This window comes from Andrographis paniculata, unplaced genomic scaffold (assembly GCF_009805555.1).
Source record: "Andrographis paniculata isolate CXL003 unplaced genomic scaffold, ASM980555v1 Contig69END, whole genome shotgun sequence".
NCBI lineage: Eukaryota > Viridiplantae > Streptophyta > Magnoliopsida > Lamiales > Acanthaceae > Andrographis > Andrographis paniculata.
This window is the reverse complement of record NW_026137605.1, coordinates 2,507,936-2,531,402: the sequence shown is the minus strand read 5'-3', so window position 1 is coordinate 2,531,402 and position 23,467 is coordinate 2,507,936. Positions and strand designations below refer to the sequence as shown.

The following is a 23,467-nucleotide window of genomic DNA, read 5'->3' as shown; positions in this document are numbered from 1 at the left end:
AAGAAGCTGTTCGGTTGCATTTCGGGGGATGTCGTCGGTGATGTCGTTGTGCAGACTGAGAATATTCGGTTTGGGTTGAAATACTTCAAGGTTGATGACGTCTTCGGCAGGATCAGGAACAATGCCGTTCTTTTTCAACAACAGTGTGATCAAGGCAGGATACGGTAGGTTCGTACCTTCCGTCTTCTGGCCTCGTGAGAACTTGACCATTTTTTACATCACAATAAAACCAAAGTTAATGTTAGGACAAAAGCGATCAATGGAATACATTAGTTTACCCATTTCAGAACCAATAGTGGTTCCATTGCTGGTTGGAAGAATGTTTCTGGCGCAGAGACGGAAAAGACATTGAAATCTCAGTGAAAGCTCAGAGGCACTGAGTCCTTTTCTACCAAAGTCCACTGACTTGTGTGAGGACAGGAACAGGGCAACATCTTTCGTGGAGTCTTTCAGAAGATCAGAGGGTAGCTCCTCAGGATTGTCAAGAGGAAGTTTTAACAGCTTGTTTATGACGCGCGGGCTTAGCTCAAAAACCTTGCCACACACATAAGCTTTATGAAACCAGGGAGAGTCTTGATCTAAGACATGAGCAGAAAGGTTAGCGTAAAACTCCTTGACCAATTTTGGACAGTACTTCCGCAGTTTGACAGCCCAGTGAAACAGTCCTTTCCGGCGCAGGTAATCGGAAAAACCAACCTCCACATGCTCATTGCTTGTGAATTTCTTTTCAACCACAAATTTTCGGTCGACAAGAATGTCGTACTCAAACACTTCAGCAAGATCATCAAAGTGTGTAGCATCCATAGCTTGTTGTGCAGTAATGGAATGAGATCCGAGAGCCTTCTGACGAGTTTTGGACTTCTTTCCCTTTATGACTTTCTTTGAAAAAGATCGTTTGAGCCTTTTTCGAAATGGCCCGGGAACACCAGCAGACAACTTCCTCTTTTTGGAGGGTTGTCTCTTTGACGAGGATGGAGTAAACTCAGCCTCCATTGCCTGTTCTGCAGATGGTTGTTGTTCTGGTGTCGCAACAACCTCTTCACTACCTTCCACCATTTTTCCAAGTAACGGAGAATCAGGGACTGTGTCTGGTCCAGACGTTTCGGAAGATGACTCCTTATCTTGAGAAGGAAGCTGACTCACGACCTTGTCAATGAGAGCATCAAGATCTTCAGAGGAAGAACGAGGCTCAAGATTTGTACCTTCTGTGTCAACACCATGAACAACTGGTTCCGTAGGAACTTCTTCTTCAGCAACCACTTCATCGGTCTGTGTGTTAGGGACCTCATGTTCAGCGACGTGTTGTGGAACAACTTCCTCAGCATCACCAGCATTTTGAACTTCTTCAGTAACCAGGGGCTCCTCAGCAACCTTTTCGAGTTCTGCAATGGGGGCTTCGCCAGCGATGGTTGGAGGCTCTTCTTCAACAGCAACAACAACTTCATTTCCAGTGATGATACCTTCATTTGGACAGAAATTTTCCTCTAGAACCTTCGATTGTTCATTCAAGGACTGTAGGGTTTGTATAACAGTGTCGTCCTCTGCTTCCTTCAGATTTCCTTCGGCCAGAGGCGGAGGATTATTAATCGATTCAGAAACCTCCATGGGGTCGGGAGAGGGACTAACAGTTTCACTTCGTCGACCACGACCTCTGCCTCGAGTCCCAACACACCCACGTCTACCACCTTCGGCTCCGGCGCGACGAACATTCCCAAAACGGGTTCGAGCCATGATTTTTCACAAGAGAGAAAAGAATGAGGGAAAACCTTGTGACTGGAGGAGGTTATCTCCACAAACGACAACTGCCAAAGGAAATAGCCAGGGTAGAGAGACGATCAGAACACGCTTTTGAATATTCAATTACGAATTCTCCCCCTTAGTCAATCAATTCCCCAAAAAGCTGTCTTGACACAATAGCTGCAGCGTTACTGACAACTTTAAGTCACTTCAACTTCTGCAACTTAAATCCCTCTCTCTGGAATGATCCTTATCACCACGATTCCCAAAATCCAATTTTCAGAGTATTTAATTTCTCCCCTTACATATATAAATAAATATATATATATATATATATCTCCAATATTCATCGATGAAATCATAATAAATTGGAGATAAATAATTTTTCACTTATGCAGTGAAATTCAGAGAGGGCATGAACACATACCCAAGTTCCTCCTTAACTTCTCGAATCGGTCTCCATCCAGAGGCTTTGTGAGAATATCTGCTTTCTGTTCAATTGTTCCAATGTGTTGCAGATCACACACCCCATTTTCTACCAAGTCTCGAATGAAATGATATCGAATGTCGATATGCTTTGTCCTCCTATGCTGAACTGGATTCTTGGAGATATTAATAGCACTTGTGTTGTCACAGAATAGAGTGAATGAATCCTGAATAATTCCATAATCATGCAGCATCTGTCGAATCCACAACAATTGAGCACAACAGCTTCCTGCAGCAATGTACTCAGCCTCAGCAGTGGATAGAGCAATTGAATTTTGTTTCTTCGAACTCCAACTCACAATATTGTCCCCGATGTAGAAACATCCACCAGTTGTGCTCTTCCTATCATCGCAACATCCAGCCCAATCTGAGTCTGTGAATCCAATGAGATCAAGACTAGATCTGTTCGAATACCACAGCCCAAGTTCAGTCGTCCTTTTGACATATCTGAGAATTCTCTTTGCAGCCTTCAGATGAGATTCCTTAGGAGCTGATTGGAACCTTGCACATACGCCAACACTGAAAGAAATATCTGGGCGACTAGCAGTCAGATACAGCAAACTCCCGATTATACTTCTGTACAATTTCTGATCAACAATCTTCCCATCATCATCCTTGGATAGCTTATCCTGTTGTCCTAAAGGAGTCCGGACAACCTTTGAATCACGAAGGCCAAATTTCTCAATCATATTCTGAGCATACTTCGATTGACTCAAGAAAATTCCATCTGCTAACTGCTTAACTTGTAATCCCAGAAAGAAATTGAGCTGACCAATCATACTCATCTCAAATTCAGCTTCCATGAATCTCACAAATTCGTTCTTCAACGATTCAGCAGTTGATCCAAATACGATATCATCTACATATACTTGAGCAATCATAAGATCTTTTCCCTGCAGCTTGATAAACAGGGTCTTGTCTGTTGATCCTCGAACATACTTCTTTTCCAGCAGGAAATTGGACAGCCTCTCATACCAGGCTCTTGGTGCTTGCTTAAGACCATAAAGCGCTTTCCTCAATCTGTACACATGATCTGGATGAAAAGGATCCTCGAATCCTTTTGGTTGTTCAACATAAATTTCTTCTTTAATCCATCCATTCAAAAATGTTGTCTTGACGTCCATCTGGTAGAGAGTAAATCCCAAGGAACATGCAACAGATACCAGTAATCTCACTGCTTCAATACGTGCAACAGGAGCAAATGTTTCATCGTAGTCAATACCTTCAATCTGTGTGTACCCCTGTGCAACTAACCTTGCCTTATTTCTGGTAACATTCCCTTTTTCATCAGATTTGTTCTTGAAGATCCACTTAGTTCCAATGACATTCACATCAGTTGGTCTTTCAACCAGAAACCATACTCGGTTTCTTGTGAACTGATTCAGCTCATCTTGCATTGCATTAATCCAATATTCATCCTTGAGGGCATCGTCTACTATCTTTGGCTCAACTGTGGAAATAAAACAATTCATCCCAGACAAATTTTTAAAATCAATTTGTTTACCTCGAGTTAATCTTCCTCCTTTTGGATCACCAATGACTGCATCAATTGGATGGTTTTGTGGAACTCTGGAACCATATCTTCTTGTTTCAGTATCAGATTCACTCTCTGCAGGTTGTAAGTTGGTTGTGGTAATATCGGTTGAACACTCTGGTTCTGACCAATCAAATTTGACTGAGCTCTCTGCAGCACTGTCACCAGTCTGAGGTACATCATTCTGAGTCTGAGGAACATTCTGAACATCTGGATGACTCTGAATTACTTTGGTGGGAGTGGCTTCATCATCATCATCACTCGGATGTATGGATTTCTTTTCCGAGAGGGCATCATCAAATATCACATTCACAGATTCCATCACTTTCTTAGTTCGATTGTTAAAGACTCTGTAAGCTCTGGAATTCAGAGAGTATCCCAAGAATATACCTTCATCTGATCTAGCATCAAACTTATGTAGTTAATCTCTGTCCTTCATAATGTAGCACTTACACCCAAATGTATGAAAGTAGGAAACATTTGGTTTCTTTCCAGTCCAGATTTCATACGCCGTCTTTTCCGTGTGGGGTCTGAGATACACTCGATTAATCACATAGCAAGCTGTGTTAATAGCTTCAGCCCACAAATATTTGGCAACTCCCTTTGCATGCATAATTGACCTAGCCATTTCCTGTAGGGTTCGATTCTTTCTTTCCACCACTCCGTTTTGTTGTGGAGTCTTTGGTGCAGAAAATTCATGCTTAATTCCCAATCCGTTGCAGAATTCAGCAAACCTCCGATTCTCAAACTCCTTTCCATGATCAATTCTCAACCTGTCAATCTTTGATTTCTTCTCATTCATAAGCCTTGTACTCAATTTTTCAAAGGCATTAAAAGCATCGCTTTTCTCACGTAGGAAATCTACCCATGTATATCTTGAAAAGTCATCAACACAAACCAGGATATACTTCTTACCTCCAAGACTACAGACATCGACTGGACCCATGAGATCCATATGTAGCAGCTCCAGACAGTTGCTGCTGAAACGTTGTTCCAGTGAGGAATGTACAGCTCTCTTCTGTTTTCCTCTCGCACAGTCACCACTCGTAGTAATCGGGATCTTTGAAAATTTGGGTAATCCTCTGATAGCTCCAATTTTGCTAATCCTCAATAGATTCTGTGGATTGACATGACCCAATCTGGTGTGCCACAGCATAGATTCATCATCTTTCAATATCAATGCTTCCATTTGAGGATATTCCAGCAGGTAACAATTGTTCTTTGATCGAACTCCAGTCATCACACATTTTTGCTCAGTATCATATACTTCACATGAATTTTTCGTGAACTTCACATGTAAGTCATCATCACAAAGTTGACTAATGCTGATCAAGTTTGTACTCAGTCCTTCAACATAGTAGACTTTCGATAACTTTGGAATTCCTTCTTTTTCAAGAGCGTCATATCCACTGATTTTTCCTTTTGCACCATCACCAAAGATAACATCTCCACTTCGGTCTTCAACATAATTTTTCAGAAGTTCTTTTTGATTAGTCATATGTCGCGAGCAACCACTATCAAAGTACCATCGATCTGCCCTGGTAGACTCTTGACTTGACAGAATCACATTGCATTCCTCCTGTTTCAGACTTTCCTTAGGCATCCACACCAATTTGACTTTGATGTTATGTTTCAGACCTTCTGTAGGCCATCGAATGTGTTTCCCATTGATAACATCCTTTGCCAGTTTGAAACACTTCTCAGCTGAATGACCAGGATACAAGCAGTACTTGCAGTCAGTAGGCTGTAATAACGACGATCTGTCATTCTGAGTTCTTCTGCGATATCTGTTCCAATTTCTGTTTTTGCTCTTCTTTGGATTCTGTTTCCTTGCAGATACTGAATTCTTCTCTGGAAGTTTGACATCAGTTAACAAACCACCACACACAAATGTAGTTGGTTTACTTTGAGAAGATCCACAAAATCCCAATCCTTTGTGATCACCAAATGGTTTACCAATCGAAAGGACTTCATCTAATTTTTCTTTTCCTTTCCGAAGTCTATCATTTTCATCCTTCAACTTCAAATTCTCTGACTTCAACTTCTGTGATTCAGCAGATTTATCATCAGCAATCTTCCTCAGTTTTTCAAGTTCATCCTCAAGTTTTTCTTTTTGATCTTCCAAACAATAAATTGTTTCCAGCATCTCCTTGTTCTTCACCACAGCTTTCTTCTGTTCGATTACCATTTCCTCATAGGCTTCGATCAACTCTTCAGCATCAAGTTCCCTTGACTCATCCGCAGCTTTAGGGTTGGATTCCTCATTTCTTTTACTGCTTTCACCAGCATTTGCCATAAATGCCACCATTTCATCACTTTCTGTCTGTTCCTCACCTCCAGCAGATTCACCATCTTCATTGTCACTCCATGTGGCTTGATAAACTCTCTTTTCCCTCTTCTTTACTGTTGGACACTCTGATTTAATGTGTCCGACTCCACCACATCCATAACAGGTAGGTTCTTGAACCGTCTCTGGTTTTGCAGACACCACAAACTTCTTCTTAAATTCACCATCGAATCTTTCTTTTGGCTTGTTGTATGTAATTGGTTTCTGCTCAGGGTATTTTCATTGAGAACTGGATGTTCCTCCTCCCTGATAGCTATTTCTGTTCTGAAACTTTCCAAACTTCAGCTTGGCAGCTCGTTTCTCACTAATCATTCGTGAAAGTTTACGGCTCAGCAGTGCCATTTCTTCATCAGACTCTATCATCTTCAAGTCTTCAGCATTTAGAGCCATGCTTTTGGGTGCTTCATCTTCGATATAGTTCATTTCATAGCTCACCAACGTACCATACAGTTCATCCAATGTCATATTTCTCAGTTTTGGTGGTTCATCGAGCATAATCACTTTCGGTCTGAAATTTTTTGTGAGACTTTTAAGCATTTTCCTCACCAGTCTCTTTTCTTCGAAGTGCATTCCAAGAGCTTCAGCTTGATTCACAACATCCATGAATCGGTTATGATAATCAGCAATCGTTTCATCTTCATTCATCTTCAGTCCTTCAAACAAGGTTTCAACATGATCCAGCTTTGATTCTCGAACTTGTACAGACCCTTCGAATGCATTTTCCAGGATGTCCCATGCTTCCTTAGCAACTTTGCAGTTGGATATCAGCTTTGCTTGAGTTTCATCTACAGCATTAAAAATCGAAAAAAGGGCTTTCGAGTTGGCGATTGCAGCCGACTTTTCATTGAGAGTCCATTCTCTTTTCGGTTTCTTCACAAGAGAGATGTTATTATCTTCATCTTGGATGGTCTTCATGGGATGAGACCATGCAGACTCAACAGCTTCAGAAACATCTTCACCTTGTTGCATCAGAAAAGCTTCCATCTTGTTTTTCCAACTTCGATAACTTGTTCCATCAAACAATGGAGGTCTCGATGTAGATCGACCTTCCTTACTCATCTTTGCAACTGTGAAAGAATCTACTCAGCAACTTAGAGAACACCGCTCTGATACCAAATGTTGGGATGGAATAAGTGTTACTCCGATAAATTCTTGTACACTTTTCCAAATGGGCCAACTCCCGAAGCGTGGTAAAATCACAGTTGTAACATCATCTTGTCAACGGAATAAGGACAATATCCAAAGCAATAAAAGACAAGATATTTGGTAACCCGGTTCGGTTATAACCAACCTACATCCGGGGGATTCCAATCCAGGAGAAGTTCACTAATCAAGGTTGATTATGAACTAAACAGCCCAAAACTCCTTTATCCCATACTATAACGCAAACCACCTAGGAAAATCCCTCCACAGGTATAAGTTGTCACGAACTCGTACTGACAACTAAAAGATAGTAGGGTTGCTCAAACTTTGGACGAATCTCCTGATCGGATTTCCAATCTCTTCTTCCTCCGACGATGTCTCCGGCAAGTAAATGTGACAAGCACTCTTTCAATGCATGGAGAAGGGAAGGGTTGAGGTTGAGAGAATATATCTTACTTTCTCTCACAACAGTTCTCTCTCTCTCTATCTATACAACCACCACAACACTTCCCACATAACAAACCAAGAAGCAGCCAAACAAAGCATACAGGACAAACTAAATTAAAACCATTTGCACGAAAGTGGAATGATGTATTCCTGCATGAACTCTGTCAAAGGTTGACCACCCAAAAATTCATTCTTTTTGTCTCTTCTAAGCTTCCCAAATCGAGAAGAGTAGACCAGCAGAGTTGCAGGCAGTCTGTTGAAATGACCTGAATGGAAACAAAGAAAGGCAGCAGGGGAAAAGCAAGAAGAACCATATGCCAAAAAAAGTTGGAGAAAAAATATTGTTTCAACAGTATAAAATTATTTTTATTATTATACTAATATAAAAAAATATATTTAATGGTCCATTATTTCAATTTGCCACAGGCCTAAAGAAATTGAGGAACGGGCTTGGGCTAAATGTATATAAAAAAAAATAAGTATATTTGTGATTTCGAGTGTTAAAAATAAAAGATTTTGAAGATCATTCTTTGGGATACATGCAGGTCTAACACCATTGAAAAAAATGACGGTTGGAGGGTTAGTCACATACAGGGTCGTTCTTGACTTTCTGAAGGGCCCGGGGCAAAATAAAAGTTAAGGGCCCTTAAATATATATATAATATTTTTTACCTATAATAAAATATAAATTAAATAAAATATTCTAGCATAAATTTTAAAATTGCGTAAAACTCTTTTATATTTCAACACTAAAAATATATATAAATGAGTAAGTATAAGGAAGTTCATGTCATTTTTAAAGTATACAGAAGATTTACACTGAGTTTCGAAATCATAAATGAGTTATTAATAATTTTGTCTAATAATAATAATAATTTTCTCTAATATTTATTATCTTTTTAGTGAAAAAAAAATAATTAAAACAAAAATAAAAAATTCCTAAATATATATAAATGATCTACTTCATTTTTTTTTACATATAATAGAATATAAAAAAATTTTAGATAAAATATCAATAATAGTATTAATATTAATAATCTTAAAACAAAAATTAGGGCTCATAAATATGTATAAATAATATATTTTTTATTATAATAAAATATAAATAATTAAATAAAATAAATTTCCTAATATTTTTATATGCAAAATATCAATAATATTAACTTTATCTAATTCTTTTTTATGCATAAAAAAATATTTTTAACTTTTGAAGGTAGTTGGGTTTGAACCCGAAACTTCTAACATAATATTTATAGAACTTAACCACCAAATCATACTCTTGTACTAATATATTAATGTTAGAAGATTTTTATATATAAATAATGAGCCCCCAATTTAGATCCAGAACGGCCTGATCACACAGCTTATGAAATTATAAAGAAGTTTATATAAAAAATTTGACACAATTTCGTGAAACAACAAATATATTTTGTACAATTTTGCTTTTTAAATTTTAAATAAAATAACCATTAGATATGATAGTTTAATTATATGCACTATATATACACAAAATCATAGAATTGTATTTAAAAAAAAAAAAAAAATCAATAGCTTTTGTATTTTAATTTTTGTTATAAGTACCATTATGTTAAATCAATCTTATTTATATAAACTTCGGACCTCTATAATATTAGTCAATTCATAATACTTTTAAAATTATACGCTACCCGACCCGAAATAGTTAATACATTTGAGTTCAATGCGCAATTTAAGAAATAACAGTATTATGTGAAAGTGGTTATGAAACAAATATAAATGTCTAAAATATAGCAAATAATAAATGTGTAAAATATCATTGTGGGTGTATTGGTGTAAAAAGTAATAATTTTTTTTTGTAATAATACCAGTAATAAGTGAGAGTAGTTTTCTGATGATATAATTATTTATGAAAACAAACTAGAGAAGAAATGATATACTCTCCATTTTCATAAAAAAAATATTTTCACTTTTCTTATTTATCTGTAATTTAAAAAATAGTTTTTTTTTTTTTTCTTTTTAGTAAAATATCATATTACTCTTTACTGTTTGTAATCATTTTTTACTATAAAAAAATATACATTTTATTAAAACTTATATTCAAACCAAATAAATATAATTATACATGACAGATGAAATATATTTTAAACATAGTGTTTGATTACTATTTTGTATTCAAAATATTCAATAATAAATTGTATTATATATTATTTTATTTTACTAAGAATATATAAAATATGCATCATGCACTCTATTTATTATAAAGTTGAAGCCTTTTGTTTTGGCACGATAATTTATGTAATATAGATTAATTATTTCGATAGTAAAGATTAGTTATATAATGATTAAAAAAAATTAAAAATATATATTTAAATATTTTAAATATTATATTTTAATAAAATATATAAAATATGGATATTATTTTATAGAGAATAAAATTTTATGCTCCTATGATACAAATAAATAAAAAATATATATCATAAATTAATTTTATAAAAAAATTGAGAGTTGTAAAAGTATATAAAAGTAGAAGAAATATACAAATAAAAAAGTTTTGAATAGGTCCTGGACGTAAGAGGTTAAAATTTTTATTAGATTGATTTATATTTATTAAGGGTGTTTAAAATTGATAAATTTACTAAAAATATAAAAATGTCATATTTTGTGGAGATAAAAAATGAAAAAAAAGATCATATTTGATGAGAAGGATGGAGTACAATTTTTTTGTATTAACATAGGGTGGGTGTGTTTGGGGGTTTGAATTTTGGGTTATGATTTGAATAGTAAAAAAATTGAATTGAAATAGTTGTATGATATGATATAAATAAGTATTAATGTGATATATTGAATGTAAAATTGATTTTTAGTATAATATAAAAAATAATGTTTAATTTAATATTTTTAGGAGAAAAATTTGAATGAATAGTATAAATTTATTAAAATCTTTCAAACAAACACACTCAAAGTATATATGTACATTGTTCATAATTAATTACAACTATATAAACCTATTATAAATATGATTTTATATTAATATAAACAAAAGCATTACATGACTGGACTATAATATGGAGAGGTATTCTCTTCATCTCATCCAAGGTGTAATATTTTGATTTCGATATGAAATTTAGATGATAAAATAGAGTGAAAATTAGATGATGTGATAAGAGAGAAGTATATAGTTATTTTTTTATTTGAATGGTGCGATGAAATAAAATATAATTAATTATTTTATATTTTATAAATATTGTAGAGTATGTACGACATATCAAAATAAAAAATATTACATAATATATAGGACGGAAGGAATACTATATTAAATGGTAAAACAGTAAAAAAAACCCCATGGTTTACCAAATCTGCTGAAAACCCCCCGTAATCCTAAAACTCTAAAAAACCTACTTGTGGTTTGTAAAATGTTGCAAAAAATTCTCCCTCCGTTAGGATTTAACGGAGGTTGTATATCACGCACCTAAAATGCGATTTTTGGTCCATAGAGTGATATATTTCTGTATAAAATTAGTAAAATAACCTTATTGAATACTTTTTACAGCAACTTCTTTTTCTTCATTTTCTTCTTCCTCGTTCTTCTTCTTTCTTATTTTTCTTCTTTCTTCTTCTTCCTCATTCATTTTTTTTTTAAATCCGCTAAACACAACATAAATTTTACCAAATTTATCACAATTAATTGACCGGACATGGAGATGGAGATGAGAATGCATAAGTTATTATTCACCGTCGATTTCTTCTTCAGTTTTACCAAACCTAGAAATACTTCTTCTGTTTTACCAAACCCAGAAATTTAAAAATTCAATTTGACATCAAGATTTGAAATCAATCTAAGAAGAAATAAAGAACTTGCTGGTGGTTGCAACCGTGTACGAAAGAATTAGGAAGAAAAAATAAAGAAGAAAGAAAATTGGGGAAAAAGAGATAGAAAAAGAAAAATAAAATTGGAGGAAAAAAAAACTGATGTCCAGCCCTTTCTTTCTCTTCTTCTTTCCCTTCTCTTCTTTATTCTCTTTCTTTTCTTTCTTTCTTCTTCCCTGCTCCAGCTGTTTCTGCCCGTCATCTTCTTTCTCTTCTTATTATTTTGCAATTCTTCATTCTTTAAAGAACAATTGGAGATGAAGAAGAAAAAAAAATTGGGGGAAAAGAAAAAAATAAAGAAACGGGTAGAACTGCTATGGCCTGAAAAAGAATTGGAGAAGAATAAGAGAAAAATTGAGGAAAAAGAAGAAAAGAAAGAAGCGGGTGGAACTACTATGGCCTGAAAAAGAATTAGAGAAAAAGAAGAGAAAAATTGAGAAAAAAGATGTGTGAAGAAGAATTTGGGGAAGAAAAGAAGATGGAAGAAAGAAGCTGTGAAGAAGAATTTGGGGAAGAAAAGAAGATGGAAGAAAGAAGTTGTGGAGAAGAGAAGAAGAAAGAACAGAAGAGAGAGAAACTACAGGGGCATAACGGTCTGATAAGGATAAAATTTAACGGCGTCCGTGTGATTTAAAAAGGGGGGCGAATGTGCAACGTTTTACAAACCACGAGTAGGTTTTTTGGAGTTTTAAGACTACGGAGGATTTTAACTAGATTTGGTAAACCACTGGGTTTTTTTTTTTTTTTTTATCATATTCAATTAAATTAACTAAAAAATAATGTATATCTTTTTTTCCCATTTTTATTTAAGAAATTAAATGAAAATTAAATTATTTTTATGTAGATGATATTTTATAATTGAAATTAATATTATAAAATTTCTAATACCACTATCTACTAATAAAATAAAATAAAATAAATGATGTTGATAATTTATTTTTTCGATATTGTCTAAAATATTAAAGCACTTATTCATCTTTTTAGTGTCATCCGGATAAAAAGCATAATTTATAGTTGTTGTAAATTTTGGACAAATAGATATATATATTGACCCCCTTTACATAATATTTCTAACCATTTATCTTCTCGGATCCAATCTGGACATCCCTTATATCGGTTTTTCCTTGCAGTCGTGAAGACTTTTTTAATCATTGCTTGCACTTTTTCCATGAACAAGTCCCTAATAAGAAACTCGTGGCTAGGGTCCCATCGATAATAATGTTGTATTTTAAGAATATAAATTCAAGATGATAATACTCAAATTGAAAAAATATATTAATAACAAATATATATACCTGGAACATCCTAAACCATTCGTATCGTTTATATTGCGGAACTTGTGAGAAATAAATCCAATCTCCTGTAAATTTTCTCCTCCATATATTTGAGATGATTGAAATAATCTCATCATTGGAACTGCATATCCAAAACTACCTTGATATAAGCATAAATTAATATGTAGTAAGCACCAATTAAAACTTTTATTAACTTACTCGAAAGTATATAGAGTAATCCATTGACGGTTATCGGGTTGATTACTATTGAACCTTTGATTATTTTCGTTGGGGCCATCTCCATTGGGTGGCATAGGAAAAGGTGGAGGTTGATTATCCATTCACTAAAAACACAACTAAAATGAAAATGAGTATTTATAGCTCCGAAACAATAAAATTTTCACAATTCAAATGCTTTAGATTAAAATAGTGGAAATGGAAGTGGTAACAAAAATGGTGATTTAATAATAAATATGATCCCGAAAGAACATCCAAACATCCATCTCACTCACAGGATCTTTGTCCGCCATTATTTATAATGAATATATTTGATCTTCGACAGTTTTTTAAACTTGGTAAACAAAGTTTGTCATATTTTTGTATGGCCAGCATAAAAAAAAAGGTTATCACAAGATTTCACGATTATATATTGTATATATAAGTATGTGATGTGTATGCTTTGTACCTGTTGAGGAAGCACCGGGCACTTTCAACAAGATAGTGATACAATGGACGATCGCCTGCTACTAATTCTCCGAGCGTGGGGATGATTGAGAATGAGTAATAATCGTACCTAAAAATCATTATACATACTGCATAAATGTGACTATGATAAAAGATACAACAGGGCATGAAATATTGGGGCACTCAAAATCATATAAAACCCCAAGGAACATGCATAAAAATATATTATGCATCATATAGTCTAGAACCCATCAAAATCTTCCTACTAATATATTCAGTACAAATGGATATATTCTGTACAAAATTATGCTTAATTTTAAAGAAAATCATGCTTAATTTTAAAGGATATTAAAATTACCCGCCATGCAACACCCAATGTTTGCATTGCTACACTTGAGGCTGGCATGGATCTCTAATTGGCAAATGATAATTTAAAATAATGAATACTTCTGAAAATGAAAAATAATGATCTCACTTTCAATAGTTAATTGAAGTTGAATAAGAATGATTGCATACCTAACAAGTTGGATGGGCCAGATGTTTTAACATTTGATTTTGAGTCCTCATTTCTGAAACATAAGCAGATGTTAACTATGTTTTGCACATAATCGACAAAAGCATACATAGAATGAGAGCTTCTTGAACAAACCTGATAATACCACGTGAAGAGCCTTTCAGATGCTAAATGCCAATAGAGAGTTTTTCAGCAACAACACCTAAATCAAATGTCACTAATGGAATTAGCTAACCAGACATCTAGCACAGTTGCAAAGATTATGGCTGAAATTATAGTTTTATACTTGTGCTAGATATAATTAGTATTAATTACTGCCAGAATTTCACATCAAAGAAAGCAAGTATCTACTGCACAAATTGTTGGCAACACAACAAGGTTTTCGATGCATTATTGTTGGCCATGGCTAGCCAATAAATTGAGTTAGCATATCACATTAGGGCTTTGAAAAAAGCCAAAATAATGATATTTCTACATTACTAGTTACATAATATTCTTAATATAAGAATCAGACATATTCATTGGAATAGTACACATCAAAACATAAATCAAAATCTTGAAAAGAGAGAATGTCGAAATTGGCTTGCCGACAAACCGCCATCTCAATGGTCAATGTCACATTTTTCGACAGTTCCAAAGTGTGATGATTTTAAATAATTTGTGTGAATCTTTCAACAGTAATTTATTAGATGCAAGATAAATGCCGATATTACCTATGTTGGAGTGGATTATGAGGTACTTGTTGTCATGGCTTGTAAAGCGAAGGGATATGGCATTTCGAAAATTGGAGAATACGAGATTTTGCCCAAAAATAGTGAAGATCATAAAAAAAAATATTTGAGATGTTTCATCTTGTGTGCCAGTTAAAGCTGATGAATGGAACTACGAGGTGGGTTGTTCAAATGGAAGTAGGTATATAGTTGACATTTTGAGAAAATCGTGTGGGTGTAGAAAATGGGATTTATGTGAGATTCCCTGTCGCTATGCGATGAATGCTATATCTGGACAACAACTAGATCCGGGGGTTTTCGTTGACGAAGTGTATAGATAAAATATGAAGACTTGAATCCTATAGGAACGCCACGTGGGAGACGACAAGAACGCATGAATTTAGAAATTTCTTATAATACTTTATCATGTTTTGATATAGTGTACTGCTTGGACATGTTTTGAGAATGCTTAGTATGGATGATATTTTTTAGATTTCACTTCTGAAACATTATATATATATTTTTTGACTAAATTTCAATTATTGCTATTGTCTTTCGTTGTGAAATTTAGAATACAAAATTCTAAAGTTATGAATTTAAAATGTAATGCAATAAAAACCAGGGAAGTACACGGACGCGTACACTATCAAACACGGCCGTGTGTAATTTTGCAAAGGATACACATATTTACAGAGAGATACACGGCCGTGTACTAATCAAATACGGCCGTGCATAGGTTCACTCACGATTCCAGAGAGTTACACGGCCTTATTCAATAAAATATCGGCCGTGTTTACGCAAAGCTTTGAAACACAAAAATTACAGAGAGATATATGGTCGTGTTTACAATAAACACGGCCGTGTGTTAATACACCTTGTGACCGGAGAGATACACGGCCGTGTATATTGTAACACGGTCGTGTTACAACACGGACTCCTAAGCAAAATTAGGGGTTTCACGGGCATATAAATTGGCCATTATTGTACACGACCGTGTAAATATAATTCACGGCTGTGTGTACGAAGATTTTTATTCGAATTTTTTCAGGTTCACGGTCGTGTGGTATATGTTCACGGCCGTGTTCGATTTGGTTTTATATTTTTCACTCAATTTCTTCTGAAAGAAAAGATAAATCCAATATTTCCTCTCTCTCGCAATTTTACCTTTTTCTGGCGACGGTGATGGTGACGGCAACAATGTCCACAGATCGATATGCGGACGAGGCTGGTGGCATCTATTTGGGGAAGTTAGATATTTGAAATGTGAAATCGGTTTTCTTTTTCTTCGATGCAAAGGTAATGTATGGTGTTTTTTTTTTACAATTTGTTTTTTAATTTGTATATTGGTTGTTATGTTGAGTTTATTTTTAATGTAGAGAATAATGGTTAGGGGTAAGGATAAGGCTAAGAGAAGCCGAACTGATGCAAGTTCTTCGGCAGGTATTCCGCTTGTTGAGCCGGATGATGATGTTTTAAGTTTCAGTAAATTAGAGCATGCAAAATGTTACGAAAAATTTAAGAGCAGATCATTTCAAAGAGTAAACATATTGATTGGAATGTTTTGATTGTTTTGGGAATGAGGGAGAAGGTGGAGACTTTAGTTTCGGTAGGAACGTGGGTTCGTTTTTTTAAGATTGTAGAGCCAAGTTATAGAAATTTAACTTTGGAGTTTATGTCAACTCTAGATTATGGCTCGGTGAATTATAATTATGAAAAGCCAAAGACTTTGACGTTCAGGCTACAAGGTAAGATGTTTTTCGATGTCACTGGCCTAATTTTCAGTGATAATGAGTTTATATGATCGTGATTTTGTGGAATCAGACGAGTTCCAAGGCTTGCATAATCTTATGCCTATTCAATCCGCAGTGTATTGGTCTAGTATTAGTACAGAAGTGGCTTACAATTCCGCATGTTCCAAGTCATCGACTCTCCGGTACCCGTCACTACGGTATATGCATTATATTTTGACTCATTCACTTTCGGGTCATAGCGAGAGCACCGAGGTAGTCTCGAATATTAATTTATGCTATCTTTGGAGTATGTTTGAGTGTCAACCTATCAATTTGGGTTTTATGCTTGCTCGATTTATGATACATCGGGTCGAAGATGGCCGTCTAGGAAAAATTTGTCTTGGTCCCTATGTTACACGACTGACAAAGAGCCTTGGAGTTTTTTATGAAGAGATTGAGGATCCGATCTGTTTTATGTAGCTTTGTGGTTTTCGGGCGTTGCAGATGATGGGGATGGTTACTAAGGTATCGAGGAAAGGAATAGACAGATATGTATTAATGGATAGGGTTGATATCCTGGTAGATGAGGGTGATGAGCTTCCCGCTGATCAAGGCGGGCCAAAAGGTGATCAATCTCATCGCATGGTTCATGATACCATGCCCATTGATAGGTTGGCCATTAATGAGTTGTGTATGGATATGTATCGTCGTATGAACGATATGCAGATGAAGGTGAACCGTCAGATGGACAATATGCGGTTAGAAATGAGATCTTCATTCTCGCATATTTTTCAATATTTTTTCATTCCTATTTTACCAAATGAAGGCGCTCCACGTGCACCTACGTCGGGACACGGTGACGTCACCATTGAAAATGATATCTTATTTGCGGATCATCCAAGCAAGAATGAGGATGAATAGCTTTGTATTTTATTTTATTACTTTTTTCAAGGATCTAATGAATTTTCTGTTATGTAATGATTTTTTTTTTCTAATTATGTACTGAATTTTTTATGTTTTTCTAATTATGTACTGAATTTTTTATGTTTAAATTATGTTCAATTATTTTTACTAACTTTAATTCAAAATTTTAAAATTGGTATAATTTGATTTTAGGGGGAAAAAAATAAAAATTTTAAAGGTAATATATATAATTTCTTTATAAAAAATAAATAAACAAAAAAAACGCAACACAACGTTCGAACAGAATGATACAGGGCCGTGGTTAAATGATACACGGCCGTATTAAAAAGCGATAATCACGGTATCTAAGATACATCACGCCGTATACCAAGGAAACACATCTATGTACATTGATCACGCCCATGATTCCAGACTCTCCTTAAACACGGCCATGTTGTTTATGAACTCGACTGTGTTAAATAGCGGGAACATGACAGTTCAGATGTTCACGGCCATGTTTCTTGAGACACACGGCCGTGTGTACACACAGTCCGGGATCATGGCTGTATATTTTATACACGGCTGTGTTCGTTGAGACACAGCCATGTTGTTTTACTGTGGAAGCCGACTGTTATACACATGGTTGTGGTATCTTGTACACGGCCGTATACTGTCCAGTTCACCGATCACGTCGATTATGTTAAGTCCACGTTAGCATTTTCCGTTTGATTGATAACAGTAGGACCAAAAATTAATAGTTTTTTTATATTTGACCAAAATTAACTAATTTTGGTTGTATTGGAACCAAAAATAATTTTTTCAATAAATAAATATATTTTTTAATTGTTTGTACTATTTAAAATTTTACTAATGTTATGTTCATCAAACGTTTTTAAATGGATTAATTTTTTGTGTAATATAAACGGTGTCAAAAATATAAAATATATTATTATTTTAAATTAAATATTTGATATTTTGTAAAGAATATTTAAATTTTTTTTTTTATATTTTATCTTTATAAAAAAAATATTTTATACTATTATTTATTATTATTTTTAAAAATAACAATCGAAACAGTGGCAGAAGAAAAATGAAACACACCCGTTACACCATAACAGAGAAATTATATAAATGGAGCAGTGTAAAATTGAAAAATAAATTCGATGACTCTAAGCAAATTAATAAAGAATAACAGTTGTTGTAAATAATAATATTATAGGAATAACAAATATAAATAGTAATTATCTTACCGTTAATCCTTATTTTGTATAAATATTAATATAATATATTTAGTGTATATAAATATATACTCTCTCCGTCCCTTGTCTATGTATCTATTTGCTTTTTGCACGGAATTATAGGAATATTAGTATTATATTGGGATGTGGTATGAATAAAATAGAAAAGACTAAAATAATCTTATTAATATTGTGTGTTACAAAGGTAATATATTATAAGTTGTAATGATATTTTAATATTAATAGAAAGTACAATTATTAAAAAATGAAATTGATACTTTGTTATGAAACGGATTAAAATAAAAAAATGAACATATTGTCAAGTGACATATTAAGTATTATAATATACAATATATGAGTATATATATATATAATATGGAGGTATATATTTGAGGTCGATATGGATCCTACACAATCAAAACTCTTTTATTATTTTCTTAAATTTTTAATAAAAATAATTATATCAATAGGTTACCATTAATATTATATAGGTATTATTGATATAATTAATAAAATTACAACTAATAAATATATTTATTAAAATTCAATTTTTTTTATTCTTATCTATATATTATATAGATAATTTACTATATCCATTATGTAATCTATATAATATATATTTGAGGTCGGTGTGGGTTACATTATCAAAACTATTTTCTTATGTTTTTTTATTTTCTAATAAAAATAATTATATCAATTAATGTAATTAATAGGTTACCATTAATATTATATATGTATTGTTGATATAATTAATGAAATTATAGCTAATAAATATATTTATTAAATTTCAAAAAATTTATTATTATCAGCTATATATTATATTGATAATTTAATATATTCATTATGTAATTTATTATAATTTGAGCTCGAATCCCGCAATTCCAAAGCATTTTTTCTCATTATTTTGAATTTTTTAGTAAAAATAAATATATTATTAGTAGTTAATAACTTACTATAAATATTATATAGTTGTAACTGATAAATTTAATAAAATTATTAATTAATAAATTATTTATTAAAATTGAAAATTTATTATCTAAATATCTATATTCTATATAATATATATTTGAGGTTAGGTCCTATACGATCAAAATTATTTTTTTTAAAAAAAATTTAATAAAAATAATTATATCAATTAATATAATTAATAGGTTACCATTAATATTATATAGGTATTATTGATATAATTAATAAAATTATAACTAATAAATATATTTTTTAAAATTAAAATTTTATTATTACTATCTATATATTATATAGATAATTTAATATATACATTATGTAATTTTTTATAATTTGAGTTCTATGTCTCCCGTAATTCCAAAGCATTTTTCTTATTTTTTTGAAGTTTTTAACAAAAATAAATATATTATTAGTAGTTAATAACTTACTTGTTGTGAGTCATTATATATTCATATAGGTGTTATAATATTGTAATGTCACATAGTCTAATGTGGTGATTAATCATTTTTTAATTGTCTATATAAAGGCTTTGTATTTAATGAAATGAATGTAATAATTTTGGTTTCTCTCTCTATCATACCCTACCTCCTCCATTATCTATATATTATATATTTGAGATCGGTGTGGGTCTCATTCCACTAAAACTTTTTTTCTTATTTTTCTGATTTTTTAATAAAAATGATTATATTAATTAATAGAATTAATAGGTTACTATAATATTATATAGTTATTATTGGTATGATTAATAAAATTATAACTAATAAATATATTTATTAAAATTCAAAAAATTTTATTATTATTATTTTCTATATATTATATAGTACATAATTTAATATATTCATTATGTAATTTATTATAATTTGAGCTCAGTAGATTCGACAATTCCAAAGTTTTTTTCTCATTTTTTTGATATTTTAATGATTTTAAAATTAATTGTATATTTTTAAAATTTACATTTAAATTCATAATTAATGGTACTTATAATTATTTATACTAATTGACCATCATCTATATATTTTAATTAATTATTTTGTATCTTGTAAAAATCATTGATATATTCTGCAAAATGTTGTATAAAAACTATAATATCAATATTTATATACAAGTAAAATTATAATAAGACATTTATAAAATTAATAAATTGTGCATATATTATGATATTAAAATTAATTTGCTAAGTTTCATACTATCTCTGTCCGCAAGAAGACTATCATTTGTTTTTTGCAGGTAGGTTTTTAATATTGTATTATATTGGTTTATAGTAGAATTCATATTAAAAATTGTTTTCTTATTTTTTTTTAAAAAAACATATATTAATCTTTCATAATTAAATATCATACTTCATAATACAATAATCAACACAATTTAAGAGATATTTTGTAAAAAATGATAGGAGAATGGTAGTTATATTATAAAAATATGCATAAATTCTAAATTTTGTCATAAATTCTATTCATTACTCCGGAAATTTATGACTGACATTAATTGTCGATAATTACCGGAGATAATTGCCGGCGTTCCGGCATTTAATTTATATATATTGGTGAGTATATAAAAGGTCATCTCCACAACTCATTATTTCTCATCAACCAATAAATTCTTTTCTCTCAATTACTCTCTCTATATATCTTTTCGATGGTGAGTTTTTCGACGATAACACGACTCTCCTTCGTATCCAAGCCTCTCAACACAACTCTTTTTTTCTCAGTTTAGTTCGTCGGAGTTCCGAAATATTAGAGTGTCACCTAATATAAAAATGAACTTCTTTTTATCGTTACGTACTAAACTATAGGTATTATTAGAATGTATTTATTTTATAGGTCGAAGTTTTATTATCGACCCAATGTAAATTATCGAATATTTCGATAATTATTTTTGATTATTTTGAAATATAATTTATATAAATCTTATAAAAAAAATTGAATTTTCCTCGGGTAATATGTTTATCCGAGAGACAAATGTATTTCTAATGATGTTGTTATTATTATTATTATTATTATTATTATTATTATTATTTTCTATTGTATGAAAAATATATTTCATTAATTGAATGTTTATAATATATTGCGTATTCTATGTTTGTGTGTTTTTGTTGATGTTTGATTGTTCGTATTATTTTTATAATATTTACTTAATAATTTTATATTTTAATATTCCACTTTATATAAGATATGCATATTTTTTATTTTTTATTTTTCGTTAATAATACGAATTCTATTTAAAAATTAAAAAAAAATAAGTATATATAGAAATTTAATTAGTCAATAAAATTTACAAAAATTAAATACAATAATGTAAATATTATTATCTATTGTTAGAAAATAAACATATAATCAAATATGTTACCGGAAGCAGAATTTAAACAAACCTTCAGCCATTGCTAGAAATTAAAGTTATTCTCGATATTCTCTTCTTCAAGCAAACGGTAGATTAGAACCGTCTGAAGATGGTGTTGTCAAACTCTGGAATCCTTGGGAGGATGTTGTCAAACTTTGGAACCCTGTGAAGATATTGCCAGATCCTGGAACCCTAGGATGATGTTGCTAAACCCTGGCTCTCAAATAGCGATAGTGTATTCTGATTTTCTGAGAGTTGGTTTAGTAACCCGTATGTGAGAGTATTTATAATAAAAAAGAGAAACCGTCCATCACGATTTTTCTATCACTTCTCACGTATTAATGAATGTGATAGACTTAATGGGAGAAAAGTGGACCACAATTTTAGGTTAGTTTAATTATATAAGATAATTCAAAAATAATCAAAATTCAAACATGATTAATTAATTAATTAAACTAACATTCTCCCACTTGGCCCACTCAAACTATCACAACATAACGAGAAACCTTACATATACGAATCATGGCGGTAGGTCTTCTATAAACGAATGTTACCTTCCATGTATCACGATATGTCAAGCATCTTAAACTAAATTCACAATCTTAATGAATAAATCATATATTTATTCCGGGTTAAACATAAGCGAGTTTTCTCAATAATAAACAAATATGTGCACAATAAAGCGAGAAAACATCAAACTGAATAAGAGTCTCAAATAACAATGTGTGCAAATAAACTACATTGTAGAATCATGTCCCATACTTGCTACGTGATCCCTGAAACTCTTTAGTGGCATGTCTTTAGTCAAGGGATCAGTAAGCATCAACTCTGTACTAACGTGTTCAATGACCAGTTTATTTTCCTTGACACGTTATCTTAAGGTTAAATACTCGATGTCGATGTGTTTACTTCGACTCTTACTCTTATTGTTTTTAGCCATAAACACCGCAGCAGAGTTGTCACAGTACAACTTAATCGGTCTAGAAATAGAGTCAACGACTCTAAGCTCGGATATGAAACTCTTCAACTATACACCATACGAGCTAGCCTCGAAACATGAAACAAACTCAGCCTCCATAGTGGAAGTAGCAGTGATAGACTGCTTTGCACTTCTCCAAGAGATAGCTCCATCAGCCAACATGAACACATAACCCGATGTGGATTTCCGAGTGTCAATGCAGCCAGCGTAGTCCGAATCGGAGTAGCCAATCACTTCCAGGACATCAGTTTGTCTATACATGAGCATGAAATCCTTCGTACCTTGAAGGTACCTCATATAACATCCCTTTATCATTAGTTGCAAGCAAAATATCATCCACGTACAACTCAAGGAAGCAAATACGACTCCCACTAACCTTCTGGTATATATAGTGATCTATGACGTTTTCTTCAAAACCGAATGAAGAGATAACATCATGAAATTTCAAATACCATTGGGGAGACTTGCTTCAATCCATATATGGATTTATTAAGCTTACAGACTAAATTTTCTCACATTCCTCCATCAATAATTTTTCATCCTCTTGAACACACATAGTCATCAATTCATTGATGGACCATTTATCTTTATGTGT

At 32.4% G+C, this 23,467-nt stretch overlaps 1 protein-coding gene across 1 annotated transcript; it reads right to left on the bottom strand.

Annotated features, from left to right (window-relative positions):
• Positions 1–213: 213 nt before the first annotated feature.
• LOC127263608 (uncharacterized) lies at positions 214–1,731 on the bottom strand. The gene has a single exon (XM_051292715.1). The coding sequence runs from the start codon at positions 1,729–1,731 to the stop codon at positions 214–216; it is 1,518 nt and encodes a 505-aa protein (XP_051148672.1).
• Between the last annotated feature and the right edge of the window lie 21,736 nt (positions 1,732–23,467).